Source organism: Enhydra lutris, unplaced genomic scaffold (genome assembly GCF_002288905.1).
Source record: "Enhydra lutris kenyoni isolate GAN:26980312 unplaced genomic scaffold, ASM228890v2 scaffoldscaffold68, whole genome shotgun sequence".
NCBI lineage: Eukaryota > Metazoa > Chordata > Mammalia > Carnivora > Mustelidae > Enhydra > Enhydra lutris.
In genome coordinates, this window is record NW_019154152.1 from 7,638,111 (window position 1) to 7,656,391 (window position 18,281).

General features: G+C 40.6%; 1 protein-coding gene across 1 annotated transcript in view; it reads right to left on the reverse strand.

Moving 5' to 3' along the window:
• Positions 1-18,281, reverse strand: part of LOC111159633 (dynein heavy chain domain 1) — an 88,951-nt gene that overhangs the window by 57,066 nt on the left and 13,604 nt on the right. The window contains exons 7-11 of the mRNA XM_022522181.1: positions 10,035-10,289; positions 9,790-9,927; positions 9,605-9,656; positions 3,683-3,948; positions 3,350-3,593 (exon numbers count right to left, since the gene is read on the reverse strand). Of these exons, the coding sequence (XP_022377889.1) occupies positions 3,350-3,593; positions 3,683-3,948; positions 9,605-9,656; positions 9,790-9,927; positions 10,035-10,289 (955 nt within the window). The remainder of the gene's footprint in view (positions 1-3,349; positions 3,594-3,682; positions 3,949-9,604; positions 9,657-9,789; positions 9,928-10,034; positions 10,290-18,281) is intronic.

The following is an 18,281-nucleotide window of genomic DNA, read 5'->3' on the forward strand; positions in this document are numbered from 1 at the left end:
TCTGAGAAAAACAAATACAATATGCTTTCATTCATATATAGAATTTAAGAAAAAAAAACAAATGAGCAAAGGGGAAAAAAGAGAAAGAAAGAGAGAGAGAGGCAAACAAAAAAACATACTATTAACTGTAGAGGACAAACTTATGGTCACCAGAGGGGAGCAGAGTTGGGGGATGGGTGAGACAGGTGATGGAGATTAAGGAGTGCACTTGGTGTGATGAGCTCTGGGTGTTGTATGGAAGTGCTGAGTTTCTATATCGTACACCTGAAATTAGTATTACACTGTATGTTCAATGACTGAAATTTAAATAAAAACTTTTTTTTTTAAGATTTTATTCATCTGTCAGAGAGAGCGAGCGAGAGAGAGAGCACACACAAGCAGGCAGAGGCAGAGAGAGAAGCAGGCTCCCTGCTGAGCAAGGAGCCTGATGTGGGTTGATCCCAGGAGCCTGGGATGATGACCTGAGCCTAAGGCAGCAGCTTAACTGACTGAGCCACCCAGGTGTCCCTAAATAAAAACTTTTAAAAAAATCACATAGTGGTAGAACAAAGATTCAAACTCAGGCAGCCTAACTCCACTCTGCTCTGTTTTATGTTTTGAGGGGTGAAAATAAACTGACTTCTCCTCTAGGAGCATCTCAGCAACCGGAAAGTGAGATAGTGAGTTCCAGGCACAGAGAATTAAAACACACTGGTTATGAAACTTCTGGAGCCTAGAAGGAAGTCATCAGTGGGATTTAATACCAAGAACTGAGACTGAGAAAACCAAGAGAGAGAAGGAATGGGTGGAAGGGGGCCTGAGGTTGAAGAAATACACCAGGAGAGAATATATCCTTTAGCAAACTATCCCTGGGGCCTATCACACTAGCTAGGTTGTTGGAACTGTGCTGCTTTTCAGAGCAGTAGTGGGCAGGCAAGTGATGGCAGAGAGGAGCTCAACAGCGACATCGTATGGCAAAAATCAGAGACTGAAAAATACCAGGGCTGCTGTGGGTTAGAAATTGGAGATGGATGATGGGAAAACAGATTTGAGAGATATTTAGGAGGCAGAAGAATGGAAAGAATTTGGTGACAGTTGGAAGTGGTGGAGTTAGGGAGAGGGTAAAGGATGGACACTAACTCACAAGAATGAATAATGATGTCATTCACAATTCAAGGAAGACCTGGCAGAAGAGGAACAGAGTTGGAGGATAAGTAAGCAAAACTAGATCACAAGAAGGATAAGATTAAGTGAAAAAATTAAGCACCTAGTGCCTGGCTGTCTCAATACTAGAAACATTGCAAAAAATATTTCATTTACTCTTCCTAGTCATAACCCTGTGAGTGACTAAATTATCATGTCCATGTTACAAATAAACAAACTGAATGAAGCTCACTAATCTGAGGTCACACAAACCACTGAAAAGCAAACCCAGGATTCTGAACGCCATGTTTTTCTCTATCTGTTCTTCTTGAAGAGACCAGTTGATCTGGACTAAGGACCAAGAATCTAACAAACTAGAAAGAACAGAGACTTCCTGAACAACAGTGGAGCAAAGCCTACCCAAAATAGGGTCAGAAACAAAATAGGTCAGCCACAGGCCCTCCCTGTTCCTGCCATGGAGCCCGAAACCCTTGTACATTTAGGTGGTATGGAGAGAGGGGAGAGTGGGGAATTTTTGTGGCCCAAAAGATGCATAATTACACGTGTTTTTATCTGTTGAAGAGCAAAGACAAGGAGGGCAAGGCAGGCAAGCATTTTCAAGCAAGATCTCTCAGGCCACCCACTTCCATAAAGAAAGCAGGCCTGGAGGCCACGATTCTGACAGTATCTACTCTTTGCAGGAAGCAGAAACTATTGGTTATTGGGAGCTAGGTAAGAAAACAGAACCACCATCTGTTTCCTAGAAGATCAATGGCTTCCCAATCTATCCCACTGTAAGCCTTTTGAAGACCAGCTTCTAGGCAGAGACCCTTACCTGGTAAACAATAGCATGATACACCCTTCTCATTGGAAGTGAGCGAAAAAACAGAGGAACAAAATGAGGTCGTAAACCGGATTTCTCAGAGACCCAGGGAGACCAACAGCTGGGCCTTGACCTAGTAGGGGGACAAGAGGAAAACCGAGACAAGAAGGAAACCCAAATGGGTTGAAGAGGAAACAGATGATAGAGTGGGCCCGTGCTCCACTTTCTGTGTGAAACTTTGGGAAGATGCCACTGCAGAGTGCCCCTGTGCTAACACGAGATAGTCACATCAGGGTAGAAATCACAGTGTGATGCATTGTAGCAAAAGGAGGGCCAAACACAATGCTCCCAAGTCCCCCACAACTCCCAAATGGCAGGGGATACAGAAGATAATGGAGAGTTAATAACCAGTGGGCCTGGATGGGTTCCTATGTAGAGGGCTGAGGGACACTGAAGCAGAACCTATAGGGCTAGCCAGCCTAAGAGGAAGGCTAGATGAAGGGTTTACGAACATCCCAATGGCCTACAAAGCCAGCAGGAGCCAATGCAGGGCCAAGTCGGCAAAGGTAGACACTCTGGGCTCCTATTAGCCAAGGGAACACACATAGTTACACCAGCTCAGGCCACAGCTGCCCCAGAAACAGCAATGTTAGAAGGAGGCCAGAGACCATGCAGGGATGTATTACACCTCGGTGAGGGTTGACAGAAGCCAGCAAAGAAGAGCACAGAGCCCAGAAGCCCTCTCCAATGCCAGATGCCACCTTGCAGGGGAAGAGGAGCAGAGGGCACTTGAGAATAAAAACAACCCAGAACTGTAGAATGAATTTTTAATTGATCAAATACCCAAAATGGTCTGAATTAGACCCAAGCACTGCTTTATATGAAAAGTGCTTTCACTTTCAACTGAATACATTCTTTCATCACCTGCAGAAGTTATAACTACAAGTAAGGCCATAACAGTTAAAGAGAATGCCTTTTTATACATGCAAATTATAGGTCAATTTTGACTCTGTTGCATGTGGGGACAGGCACTCTTGATTACCGAGAATATCTGCAAAGAAATTGAGCTCACGAGCCTAAGGAGTAGATTAAGACTTTTCTCAGTCACATTTGGTTTGAACTACTTCCATCTCAGGAAAATAGAAAGTGTCAGGTGATAGAAACTTGACTCCCAAAGAGTATGGAGAATGAACAGAGCCAAAACAGACGGGGAGGCTATCCTCTGTAATGACCACACCTTTAACTGCAAAGGGAAGGGCCTGGGACCTGGGCCTTTGGGAGGCTCTACAGGTCCAATGAGGGGTCATTACCAAAAATCCTCGGAGGACAGTCCAGGTCCAAGGAGAGCCACATGGATCAGATAAGGAAGGCGGAAAGAAAGGAAAGAGGATAAGCAGCACTCACCCATCTCTGACTGTATGTGATGGCAGCCCAGCAGCATCAATCTGCCTTTTGTAACCAGCTTGTTAGGTATGTTGGAGACATGGGTCTGCCAAAGGTTCAGGCAGCTCACCAGCATCACATAGTTCTTGACAGGACAACCTCTCATGGACTCCAGCTTCTGGGGCCCCCAAGCCTGGAGGAACTGGTGAATGCTTGTCATCCAGCGATGTTCCCTGCAGAATTCCTTCACCTCATGCAGCATGTCCTAGGCACAGACAAGGTGCTTAGGGCAGAGGTGGATGGCTATGACAGGAATTAGTGAGCGTCTTCCCCCTCCTTAAACTCTCTTCTCACCTCCAGCAAGGCCTGTTGCATAGTCAGTGCCTGCTGGATCCGAGGATTGTTGTCCAGGTCCTCTTGCAGCTGCTTGTAACTGGGGGGCAGGTACTGGCCCCGCAGCCGGTACCCATGGACCTCTAGAGCTTCAGTAATCGTGTGAGACTTCCAGGGCCACACCAATCCTATATTTGGCCCACAGAAGATGTGCACAGCATCACTGGGCTGGCCCTGGAGCTTGGGCATCACGAATTCTGTGTTCAAATCTTCCTCTTCATCTTCTTCTAATGGGGCACAAAACATAATTGTCCATTGAGTGCCCTGCAGGGCCCCCACGGAACCTCTCTCTCTACCTGAGTGTATACATTACACACATACACACACACACACACACACACAATCCTTGCTCCTGAGTGAGTTCACACACATGCATCTATATCACAAACACAGACCCAGTGAGGGAATTTTTATTTAGGGTTCAGGTTCAGAAAACAGAATTTAGTATAAGCAATAAGGGAATTATTATAGAAAATTAAGTGGTTTGCAAACAGTTGGAAGAACTGAAAAACACTCTAGACTGAGCATCTATAGCTCTGCACTGCCTGGCAAATTGGGAGGTCAGAGCCATACCGCCAGCTACTGAAGCACACTACCTCTATTATGATCTCCTCCAGCAAAATGGATGGCATAGGCACTGCCTCTCTCCCATTCTTACCTCAGTTCTGAATTGAAGTCCATGCACATCTAAATCATGTACAACACCTCTCTGCAAGGAGGTCTAGGAAACATAGTGCATAGAACTCCAGCCTCTGTAGAACAGAGGAGGAGGTTGAACTTGGCCGTCCTTAGTATCTGTCTTAAGGAATATTCTTGAGCCTCGCTTCCCCTTTAACTTCTTAGAAACTGGTTAATTGCCAATTTCAGTATTTGTGTTAAAACTTTGTGTATAAAGGGGGAAAAACATCGAAATGTTCAGAAATTAGATGCACAGGACTCTCTCAAATAAATAAATAAATCTTTAAAAAACAAAAGCAAAAACTACATTTAGAAAGAGCATACCTCAGAATATGCCTCAGAATGGTCAATAACAAGACATATCTATTAAAATTACTGAATTTCAAGAAAAAAAAGAAAAAAAATGTTTCAGGCACCCAGGAAAAAAGGGAAATAAAATTTTGGTCCCACAAGCCCTTCCTAAGGAATCTAAATAGAGAATGAGCTTCTTTTTTTTTTTTTTAAGATTTTATTTATTTATTTGACACACAGAGAGAGATCTCAAGTAGGCAGAGAGGCAGGCAGAGAGAGGGGGAAGCAGGCTCCCCACTGAGCAGAGAGCCCGATGTGGGGCTCAATCCCAGGACCCTGGGATCATGACCTGAGCCGAAGGCAGAGGCTTTAACCCACTGAGTCATCTAGGCACTCTGAGAATGAGCTTCTGACAAAAAAAAAGTACATAAATAACTGAGAGATCAATCAACATAAAGACTGCTGGTTAGCTTAAATATATTGTTACTTATAGAACTAAAATTAAAGAAGGCTTTATTAAATATAATTGTTAGAAGGGAAATAATACAGTATGAAATTATGCTATAGAGAATGGTCATTTTCTTGCTTGCCAGGTTTTGAGAATGGAAGAATGGAATTTTGGAAGGCATAATGGTAAGCTACGCCCTTCTCCCTTCTTCTGTGGTAGAAGAGCCCATCTTCTGTGAGAAATTAGAAATGTCTGCCATTTGATTCCCCAGCCCTTCTTGCTGCTCGAGGTAGTCATATGACCTAGATTTTTACAATGAGATATAAGAGTCAGTCTCCTGGGGAGTTTCTGGAAGATTTCCTTTCCTGATAAAATGTGAGAGTCAGGCATGAAGAGGTTTCCCTCCAATGCTCCTCCCCTTTCCCCCGATCTTGCCTAAGAATGGGCTGCTTGGAGCTGGAGCTTGTCTTGCAACTATGACGCAATAAGCCTTGGGATGAAAACAACATTTCTGGGGCGCCTGGGTGGCTCAGTGGGTTAAGCCTCTGCCTTCGGCTCAGGTCGTGATCTCAGGATCCTGGGATCGAGCCCCACATCGGGCTCTCTGCTCAGCAGGGAGCCTGCTTCCTCCTCTCTCTCTCTCTGCCTGCCTCTCTGCATACTTGGGGTCTCTGTCTGTCAAATAAATAAATAAAATCTTTAAAAAAAAAAAAACAACATTTCTGATTTAGCCTCCTCTACCACACACACCCTTCTAAGAGAATCTGCCCTTACTTATAACTGAACTCAGAAAGTAGTAGGGGAAGGCTATAGGAAGCCTGATACTTGGGGACATCTTTGAGCCACTGAACCAATCTTGGGAATACCTACCTGGAGAGACTTCTTGCTATGTGAGATAATTGTTTTCATTGTTAGGCTACTCTTAGGTCTTCTGTTATTTCCACTGAAAGCATTCTCAGTGACTCAGAATTCAAACACACAAGCAAAGTCAAAAGACTAAGAAATAGAAATAAAGCCTTGATGACACTGCCTGGGCCTTGAGTCCAGATGAGCCTGAATTCAGCTGCATCCAGGTATTTCTTAGTTATGGGGGTCAATAAATTCCCCTTTTTGCTTACTAGTTTTGAGTTAGAAATATATTATCCCAAAGCAACATGCACATTTAGGCCTACATGACGAATGTTTATGGCCAATACAATCATAGCTGAAGATTGGAGCCTCCACCATACACACCCTTCTAAGAGGATCTGCTAAAACTAATTAATTTGTACCATGACCCAATTCCCTTGCCAGAGCTTATGGATATGTGGTTCCCTCTATGGAATAGGCTGAATCAATCATATTCCTGGTCTTGAAAATTTGAAATAACTCAGTCACACATACAGGAAAACTTAACTAAAAGACCATATAGAGTTAAGGATGGGGTTGGTACCACAGAAAGCCCAAGTCATTTGGAAGCAAGGTATAAGGGAGCAGAAAGTTCAAAGGAGGCAGAGACAGCTAGTTTTAGGGGAGAGTCAGAGAACCTGGGAAGAAGCACAGAGCGAAGTAGAGAGAAAAGGACAAGCAGCAATTTGAAAGAGGGGGCTCTCTTCCTGACATTCTAGTTTCCATTTCTGTGAGGCGTGGCGTTGCTATAGACTTTCTGTCTTCGAATTTGGTCACTTGCTGTTTTGTGAGCTCCAAAACACAAGATGAGATTGAAGAACTGTGATTCAAGGTGCCAAGACCCACCAGAGTACTCAAGCAATATGGTGCGATACAGTTGATTCATGTGTGAGTCTGAGCAAAGGAAAGAAAAGCTAGTATGTTTTTAACACCGCAGCTTGGTGACCGCAATAGCCCAACAAAACAAAATGGAAATCACTAATGACTTACTTCAGAGCCAACGTAAGAACAAAATAAAGCTTGTTTATGACAAGAAGTCTGGTAGCAACTAAATCAAAGAAACATAAAAGTTAACATGGAGCTGCATTTTTAAATATCAATCCAACTGCGAAAAACCAAATAATAGAGACGTTTACTGTAGGTTTCTTTGAATGAGTCACTCAAGACATGTTACACAGAGCAGCAAAGCTGCTTGTCAAACATATTTATAAAACTTTTCATCTTAACAAAATTTCTTATTTATAGGGTGGCAAGAAAAAAAGTCTCTCTTCTCTTTCAATGATGAATCCACTCACCGCTACACTGCTTACCTCTATTCTCCCTCTTGCTGGTCACACTGTTCATACCTCACGCTCTAAGACACACCCCCTGCCACATGCAGTTCCCTGGCCAAAAAAAAAAACCCCAAACAAACAAACAAACAACAACAACAACCAGTAGTGACCGTTTCATTCTTTGCACTATATCTCTCAGCTAACTTCAACACCATCCCAACCAAAACATATATCAAAGTGTTTATGATAAATATCAAAAAGATGCACTGATCTTGGTAAAGTTAATGTAAAAACTTTAAGTTCCTGAACTTGACACCTGCCAGATGAGAAAAATCATTATCCAATTATAATTTCCTTGTTTTAAAGTGCAGAAAATTCCTGATAAGATGGTAAGGACATCATCATAACAATACTGATCATCTCTTTTTGGTTGCAAAATGTTTCAGAATTAAGACTGTTCTCTGGAAAATGTTGCAGAATGGAGCTTAAGACTGCAGGATATGCTGCACCTGTTTTATCAGTAATAGACCGGGTCCTTTTCTAGGGACCAGAATCTAGTCAGTGTGTAAGTTTCTATCATAAGGGGCTGACTTTTCATACTTTTGAAAATATACACAGAGGCACTGAAATCATTTTGTAATTTGGTTAAAATGCCATGCAAATTTTGCCTCATTTAAGTAAAAGATTTCTGAGATAGATGGACCTTTCTTAAAGACTACTTAGTTGTGTTTTAACTGCCAGGTATTAACTTTTATTAAATACTACTCCAATTTTCATAGAGAACTTAAGAAAAACCCCAAATCAGAACTTTGGTTCTTGTTCCTCCATGGTATTACTTTGATTTTCCATGCTGACCTTGTTTTTTTTTCCTTCAAATTTTGATTCTGAAAAATCTCAAATATGTAGAAGAGTTTAAAGGTACTACAAATCGCTTTACCCATCCACTTGGATTCAATAATTACTAACATTTTGTCACATTGCTTTGTTTGTTTTTCCTCCTCTTTTTCCCCTAAAACATTTGAAAGATAACAAGCGTGAGGACATTTCACCCCTAAATACATCACTCCATGGGGCTCTTTTAAAACTAGAAAGGGTGAGCAACCCTCTCAGGTCTCCTCCCTGAGCTTTGTACTATCACCCAATAAACTTTGCTTTGCTGCCCACCAAGGGAAAAAAAAGTAGAAGGGGTAACACAAAACACTACAAGTAAACATTTTCACTTTCATTAGAACTTAGAATAAAAGTTTTAAGGTTTGTATTTGTTTTACCTTTCAAAGGAAATTACTCTAGTATACCAAAATATGAATTAGTATAAAATGAGAGAATAGGGTGAAATATCTTGTTTACTTCTGTCATTAATATTATTAACAGTAAGAAGTTACTATCTGTAATATGTATCACTATGTGCTAAGCACTATACTAGACATATTACCTCTTTTAATCCTGCGAGTTAGGTATTTTTGTTATTCCCATGTTATAGGTTAGTAAACTAACATGTTTGGTTCCACTGGACCACGTAAAACAAATTATCAGTAGTCTCTACCAATTAACCTAGATTCACTTGAGAAAATAATGTGCCCTGATTGGTGCATCTGTAAAGGACATGGGCTCCTTTCAATGAACCTTTTCCTCCCTTGTCACCTATTTCTTCAATTTAACTTCATGTCTTTAAATCACCTTAATGAAAACACATTAGTTGAATCAAGGAGAGAGGGGGAAGCACCTACATGTCAGATGTGACTGAATGCACATAATGATTTTATTGGTAACTGGGTTACTATCCCAAATAAAGGCAGTGTGAAGATGTATTTCCTCCCTGGTGGTTAACAAATGTGAGGACTGATAACCAGTAATAACTGGTAACCACAATGACTCAATAATGTTAACGGATTATCCTATATGAAATGAAAAAGAGCTGTATGAAATAAAGCTAATATTAAACAAGCAGAGTTGTTTAAGCAAGTACAAATTAACTTAGCAATCAAATTTAACAGGAAACAAGATGCCATCACTAAATTAGATGAACCAGAGGAAGGACAATATATTCACTCAATTTCTTTCATATACCTCTCATTCCACTCAACTGCATGCACACACAAACACACAAGCACGTCCATGAGTGAGCAAAGACACACCCCTACCCTCTAACCCCCACCCCCAACACCTGTGTGCACTACCCAGGTTACAGCTGCTCCATCCACACCCAAGGCCTGATTTTATGGTCATGCCCTTGACACTGTGCATGTGCCCCTCTCCCTCCTTTCACCCTTGCTAACCCCTGCCTAAGCCTCCTTATTTAAATACCTTCAGAATACAAGGAGTGGCAGGGGGTCTTCAGGTCTGTAGACTGCATTACCTTCATGCCAAGGCATGTAGAGAGGGCAGAAATGGAAACCAGTGAGTGTTCAGACCAGGCTGAGAGCTTCTAATTACACAGAGGATAGGAATTGGGGATTCCTACAGCCAGCCCCCTGCCCAATCTAGAATACCTTCAGGACAGAGGCCTTGACAGACTCCAAGCCCACATTTAGAATCTGGATCATAGTTTCAATACACGGCTCAGGAGATAGCTGGCCACAACTGTCAAAGACCAGCTGGGCTGAGAGAAAGGGTTTCTTCCTTGGGGACTGTAGAGAAGGGTCAGGAGAGGTCAGGGGCTACATGTCAGTGCCTGCTGCCTGCCATCTGGCCTTGACTGCCTGCCCACCTCCACAAATGCCACCCACCACCTCACTTGTAGGATGTTGGCCACAAAGGAGGTTATCTCCTCCTCTACGATAGACACAAGGCTCTGGCAAATCATGTAGTGTATGAGGCGGGCCAACTGTCCCAGCCGCCACAACCAGGCCTCCGCCTGCTTCAGCTTCTGCTCCAGCTGTTGGCACTGTACCCTCTGAAGGTAGACGGAGCGTTGGTCTGTCCTGATCCTCTTGCAGTTTTTCACTCGCTCCTGCAGGCCTTGTTGCATGTGATACGTATCCTCGTGAACCTGTCAGCACAGAGAGCACACAACTAACTGAAGGAGGAGGGAAGACAAACTGGCCACACATTGGCCTCTGCAAAACTCTCAGGTCTCAGAGTCTGAAACCGAGCATCTACATATACACAGGGAGGCTGCTTCTTAGTAGAAGTTAGCTCCTGAAATCTTTCAGTGACCAGAAAAGATGCAAAATGCAGAACATATATTAATAGGTCACATTGCTAATTTGATAGACCAGGCAGGTCTACTAAAAGCCCCCAGGGTAGACCTCAAATAGAAAATTTGTGCACGTGTAAACAGAGAGTTTCACAGCACACAGATTACACAGAGAAAGAGAAAGACTGGTAAGTAAGGCTCAGCAATAATTCCAGGACATGGATTTCAATCACTAGGCGTGAGAGGTGTGGCCTGTTGAGTAGCATAATTCTCCTTATATGACAGTGGAAGCTGTCCACCGAGTAGTAGAAGTAGTAGAGACTTTCCCCTGGGGATGGGGAATGTGCGATAAAAGTCGAAGAGCCTCTTTGTGGGTCCTTCTGACATCTGGGAGTTTCCTTGGCCTACACAGGCTGCTGACAGTTGCCACCTCTTTGGACAGAGGGGAAACACCAGCAAGATATGCCTGGCCAGTTGGACCTACTGTCCCTGATGCTCTCCTGTCCTTTCTGATGTTTGGTAGAGCCTGTGATTAGAACTAACTGGTGTGTGTGGATTGTATTCTACTCACCCTTGAGTTCAGATCCCAGTCTTCGGAGACCCAGACATAAGGCACTTGACTAAGCTACACATCATGCACAAACACGCCCTCTGATTTGGTGAGATGTTCTCTTCCAGGCTCTAGAAATACCCTCCATACTGAGTGCTTCCCACTGCACAGCCCTTAGTCCAGTGCGTCATCACTATCTAGTTCCTCAGGTGATTAGTCCGCTTCACTGTAAATTCTTCGAGGAAGAGGCCTCAGTCACATCTTATTTCATGTCTCTTTGTTTAACACAGTGCCTGGCACAGCTACTTCCAAAGTAACTGTTTATAAAAAAAAAATGTATCATTGACACTGAAAGGGCCTATTGAGCGCCAATTAGGATAAAACCACACAAACAACAACAACAATAATTACTACACCAGATCATAATCGGTATTCGTTTTTAAAACCTCACCACTAAGGGGCAAGATCTTCAATAACTTCAAAGTTCTGAGGCAATATTTTTAAGCCTGAAATTCTGTAACTAGCCACAGTATCACTGTAAGTTCGGGAAGGAGTAAAGACATTTTTAGATATACAAAGAGTCCAGAAATGTATCATCCACAGATTCTCTCTGAAAAACATAGACAACAGTATATTTCTGAGAGAGGAAAATGAGTACAGGAGCTATAAGAAGCTTTGATGAGCAAAGACATTTGTAAAACATATTGTCAAGTCTTAATGAGAAGGCTGTAAAACAAGAATGCTCACCACAATCCAGAATTAAATTCCAGGAAATCTCAACATAAGCATACCAGGAAGAGTGGAGGGTGAGGAGAGGAAGAGAGGTGAGAAAGGAAACCTGAAGAGCACTGAGGTTCTTACTGTGCTTGGGAGAAAGACATGGATACAAATCCACACAACATTCATTCACTCAGCACTCATTGAGCACCTGCTACTCTGTTGCATAACCTATAATGAGCACAAGGTATAGCGGTGATGGAAACAAATAATAATCCCTACCCTTTTGAAGGCGGGGGAGAAATACAATAAACATAATAAGTAATTTATATTATGTGTAAAAAATGATAAGGGCTATGCAAAACACACACACACACACACACACACACACAGAGTAGGGAAAGAGCTCAGGGATGCTGGTGATAGTGTGGGTTTGCAATTAAGGGCTCTTAGAAAAAGAGATGAAAGAGACATTGTTATAAAAATGTAAGTGAAACAGCTATACCTGTTGAGCAGGTGTATAAATGTCTTACATATGCACTCAGCTTCAAGTGAGAGAAAACTAGAAAAAGTGTGGTTCAAGCAAGTAAAAGGTTTATTTACTAATTAAATAAGAAATCCCTGGATGGCATATTGGCCCAACAGTATCAATCAGAAGAAAGCACTTTTTATGGTCCTCCTCCATCTTTAATATGACTTTCACCCTTTCATGGTGCAATAGCTTCTCTATCACCAGAATTTCATCCAATGATCAGGCAGTAAGATAAGAGTAAACGCCCAAAAGACATTCCAGTTGGATCTGCCTCTTATAAAAACTTTTTACAGTGACTTTCACTTATGTTTCATTGCCCAGAACTGAATTACATGGCTTCCTCCAGCTGCAAGTCTATGAAAAGAAATAAAGTGAAGATTCTAAAACTAAGAAGGATGAATAGGCACTGAGGGTTTCCTGGGCAACCATGAGAGCAATAAAAATGTCTAACATCCAAACCATTAGAGGACAACAATGGCAATCAAAATGTAAACAATCCAACAAAAGACAAGGAACCCAAGGAAGAATCAACCAGAAATCATAAGAAGTAAATAACACCAATGTGAGATGGGAAAAACAAATCCAAACCTATCAGTAATCATAATAAATGAGATAAACCTATTGCAAGACATAGACTCTCAGACTTAATGTTTTTCGGGAAACAAAATAACAAAGGAAAGTTGACAACAAACAGGAAAAGAGATGGAGCAAATGCTTGATGCTGTTAACATCAAACAAAGTAAAACTCTAGTAGAAAAGTAGTAACAAGAATGAAGACCTTTTCACAGCAATAAAGTCACCAAGAAACACTGTTATGAACCTGTACGCACACACAATTTTTAAATACATATTGCAAAATGAAAGAACATCAAGAAGAATTAATAAATCTATAGTTAAAAGAGGGGCTTTTTAACATATATCTCTCAGAAACTGAAAGATAAAGTGGATGAGAAAAGTTACCAAAGGGGAAGAGAGGAAAAAAATAAAACAAGACAAAACCAGAGAGGGAGACAAACCATAACAGACTCTTAATCTCAGGAAACAAAGTGAGGGTTGCTGGAGTGGAGGGGTGTGGGAGGGATGGGGGGGGCTGGGTGATGGACACTGGGGAGGGTATGTGCTATGGTGAGTGCTGTGAATTGTGTAACACTAATGAATCATAGACCTGTACCCCTGAAACAAATAATACATTATATGTTAATTGAATTTAAATTTTAAAAAAAGATAAAAAAATTTTTTAAGTTATTGTGGCTGTAGAATATTTGCATAAAACAATGAATGAACTTGATCTAATATAATTTTCTTAGACTGGGTTCCCCACAAATGTGGGGAAATGTGATTTATTGACGGAATGGTCTTCAGGAAGCAAGCTTCAAAGGGAGAGCAGGAAGCAAAACAGGAAAGGGGAAATTGCCAAGAGCACAGCTAAGGCTGTTCTTGGTCTCATGTGGTGAGAGAGGCGGCCTTGGAATGAAGACCCTACTGTAGAGCTGTCCCATGATGAGACAAGGAACCGAAAGAAGGCAGGGGAACTGTGATAAAGGAAAGAGAATAAGGAGAAGTGACCACTAAATGCAATGCAGGATTCTGGGCTGGATCCTGAAACAAGAAAAAAACATAAAAATAAAGGACATTCTTAGAGTAACTTGCAAATTTTTAATTAGGACTGTGAGTTAGATAGCAGAATTGTATCAAAATGAAATTTTCTAATTTTTGATAATTATACTAGAGTTATGGAAGAAAATGTCCCTGTTCTTAGGAGAAACACACTGGCATATTTAAGGGTAAAGGAACTTAACATCTGCAACTTAAAACTCTCAAATGGTTCAGGAAAATAATGTACACATACATAGAGAAAGAATAAGCATGAATGATAAGTGAGAAAAACAAACTACTTAGTAAAAGGTAGATGAGAGTTTATTATACTAACCTTGCAACTCTCCTAATAAATCTGAACTTATATCAAAATAAAAAGTCATACAAAAAAGAAACAAAATGGGTTTATCCCAGTAATACAAAAGTGGTCTAACACCGACAGTTCACCATATTAGAGTAAAAGAAAAATTCCCGTAATCGTTTAAATTGAAGCAGAAAAAAAATCACTGGACAAATTTCAACTTTCATTCATGATAAAACCTCTCAAGCAAATTAAGAATTGATGGAAAATCCTTAAAAATTGATAAAGTTTACCTACCAAACTCTCATATTTTATATCATTATTTATTTAATATTTCAAATCTATTTTAGTTATTTAGTAATGCTACAATTTAATGGGGAGCAGCATGCTTTTATTGAGCACAGAGACAAGCCTGGTTCTGTAACAGTTCAGTAACTGGTGGGATGATGACCATCCTCCCCTTCCCCTACATTACCCCCCACTTCTGGGGTGACTGCCAGCAGGGACAAGTTCCATTCGAGCCCACACAATAGCACAGAAAGTGGCTCTACATGTTGCCTTTGCTTGTCTTTTCACTCTGTGGTGCTTTTTAAAAAGTTGATTGTAATATAAATAAATGTCTTGATTTTTTTTATGGTTTACATTTTTTTTAATTTTGTTTAAGAAATCCCAAGATAATAAAAATGTTACATTGTCTCCTGGAAGCTTTTTGGATTTTCTTTTCACATCTTTTATCCATCTTCTTTTACATCTTTCATCGATCATGAACTAATTTTTGTATAGGGTATAACAACTATTAGAAAACAATAACATTTAAAAATACCATTAATGACAGCAACAAAAATTTCAAATATCTAGTAATAAATCTAATGAAATATATTCAAGACCTCTATAGGAAACCTATAAAACCTTAGTAGGAGAAATTAAAGAAATCAAAATAAATGAAGAGATCCATGTTTATGAATAAGAAAGTGGAATATTATTCCTGAACTTCATAAAATCTATCTATGAAAGACCCACAGCAAATATCATCCTCCATGGGAAAAAGCTTGCAGCCTTCCTGTTGAGATCAGAAACATGAAAAGGTTGCCCACTCTCACCACTCTTATTCAACATAGTATTAGAAGTCCTAACAACAGCAATCAGACAACAAAGAGAAATAAAAGGTATCCAAATTGGCAATGAAGAAGTGAAACTCTCTCTCTTCGCAGATGACATGATTCTTTATATGGAAAACCCAAAAGACTCCACCCCCAAATTATTAGAACTCATACAGCAATTCAGCAACATGGCAGGATACAAAGTCAATGTACAGAAATCAGTGGCTTTCTTATACACTAACAATGAAAATATAGAAAGGGAAATTAGAGAATCGATTCCATTTACTATAGCACCAAGAACCATAAGTTACCTGGGAATCAACCTAACCAAAGAGGTAAAGGAACTGTACTCGAGGAACTACAGAACACTCCTGAAAGAAACTGAAGAAGACACAAAAAGATGGAAGACTCTTGGATCCATGCTCTTGGATCGGGAGAATAAACATTGTTAAAATGTCTATACTGCCTAGAGCAATCTATACTTTTAATGCCATTCTGATCAAAATACCACCGGTATTTTTCAAAGAGCTGGAGCAAATAATCCTAAAATTTGGATGGAATCAGAAGAGACCCCAAATCACTAAGGAAATGTTGAAAAACAAAAATAAAACTGGGGGCATCACGTTACCTGATTTCAAGCTTTACTACAAAGCTGTGATCACCAAGACAGCATGGTACTGGCATAAAAACAGACACATAGACCAGTGGAACAGAGTAGAGAGCCCAGATATGGACCCTCAACTCTATGGTCAAATAATCTTCGACAAAACAGGGAAAAAGATACAGTGGAAAAAAGACAGTCTCTTCAATAAATGGTGATAGGAAAACTGGACAGCTATATGTAGAAGAATGAAACTCAACCATTCTCTTACACCGTACACAAAGATAAACTCAAAATGGATAAAAGACCTCAATGTGAGACAGGAATCCATCAAATCCTAGAGGAGAACATAGGCAGTAATCTCTTCGATATCAGCCACAGCAACTTCTTTCAAGATATGTCTCCAAAGGCAAAGGAAATAAAAGCGAAAATGAACTTTTGGGACTTCATCAAGATCAAAAGCTTCTGCACAGCAAAGGAAACAGTCAACAAAACAAGAGGCAACCCACGGAATGGGAGAAGATATTTGCAAATGACAGTACAGACAAAAGGTTGATATCCAGGATCTATAAAGAACTCAAACTCAACACACACAAAACAGATAATCATGTCAAAAAATGGGCAGAAGATATGAACAGACACTTCTCCAATGAAGACATACAAATGGCTATCAGACACATGAAAAAATATTCATCATCACTAGCCATCAGGGAGATTCAAATTAAAACCACATTGAGATACCACCTTACACCAGTTAGAATGGCCAAAATTAGCAAGACAGGAAACAACATGTGTTGGAGAGGATGTGGAGAAAGGGGAACCCTCTTACACTGTTGGTGGGAAAGCAAGTTGGTGCAGCCACTTTGGAGAACAGTGTGGAGATTCCTCAAGAAATTAAAAATAGAGCTTCCCTATGACCCTGCCATTGCACCACTGGGTATTTACCCCAAAGATACAGATGTAGTGAAAAGAAGGGCCATCTGTACCCCAATGTTTATAGCAGCAATGGCCACGGTCACCAAACTGTGGAAAGAAGCAAGATGCCCTTCAACGGACGAATGGATAAGGAAGATGTGGGCCATATACACTATGGAGTATTATGCCTCCATCAGAAAGGATGAATACCCAACTTTTGTAGCAACATGGACGGGACTGGAAGAGATTATGCTGAGTGAAATAAGTCAAGCAGAGAGAGTCAATTATCATATGGTTTCACTTATTTGTGGAGCATAACAAATAGCATGGAGGACAAGGGGAGATGGAGAGGAAAAGGGAGTTGAGGGAAATTGGAAGGGGAGGTGAACCACGAGAGACTATGGACTCTGAAAAACAATCTGAGGGTTTTGAAGGGGCGGGGGGGGTGGGAGATTGGGGGAACCAGGTGGTGGGTATTAGAGAGGGCACGGATTGCATGGAGCACTGGGTGCGGTGCAAAAACAATGAATACTGTTACGCTGAAAAGAAATAAAAAATTAAAAAATTAAAAAGAAAAAGAAGAAAGTGAAATATTATTAAGATATCAATCTCCTTCAAATTGATCTACAAATTTAAAACAAGCCAATAAAAAAAATCCCAGTAAAATTATTTTGTGGAAATTAATAAGCTGACTCTAAATCTTATATGGAAATGCAAAGAACCTAGCATAGGTTGTATAATAAATGTATAATAAAAATTTATATAATAAAAAGTTATAGGGCTTATAGTACCATATACCAAGACATACCATAAAGCTGCAATAATTAAGATTGTGTAACACTGACAAAAATATATTTGCAACAATATGGATGGAACTAGAATGTATTATGCTATGCAAAATAAGTCAGTCAGAGAAAGACAAATACCATTTGACTTCACTTATATGTGGAATTAAGAAACAAAATAGATAAACATAGGGGAAGGGAAGGAAAAATAAAATAAGATGAAAACAGAGAGGGAAGAAGTGCCTAGGTGGCTAGGTTGTTAAGCGTCTGCTGCTCAGGTCGGGTCATGATCCCAGGGTCCTGGGCGGCATCAGGCTCCCTGCTCGATAGGAAGCCTGCTTCTCCCTCTCCCACCCTCCCCTTGCTTGTATTCCCTCTCTCGCTGTGTGTGTCTCTCTCTGTGTAAAATAAATAAATAAAAATCTAAAAAAAAAAAAAAAAGACAGGGAGGGAGGCAAACCATAAGAGACTCTTAACTCTAGGAAACAAGCTGAAGATTGCTGGAGGGGAGATGGGTAGAGGGGTGGGGCAACCGGGTGATGGGCATTAAGGAGGGCACATAAGGTAATTAACACTGGGTATTACATGCAACTGATGAATAGCTAAATTCTACCCCTGAAACTAATAATACAGTATATGTTAACTACATTGAATTTAAGTAAAAAAATTTTTTAAAGACAGATAAATAGATTAATGGGACAGAAAAGAGTCCAGAAACAGGCTCACACATATACAGTCATCTGATTTA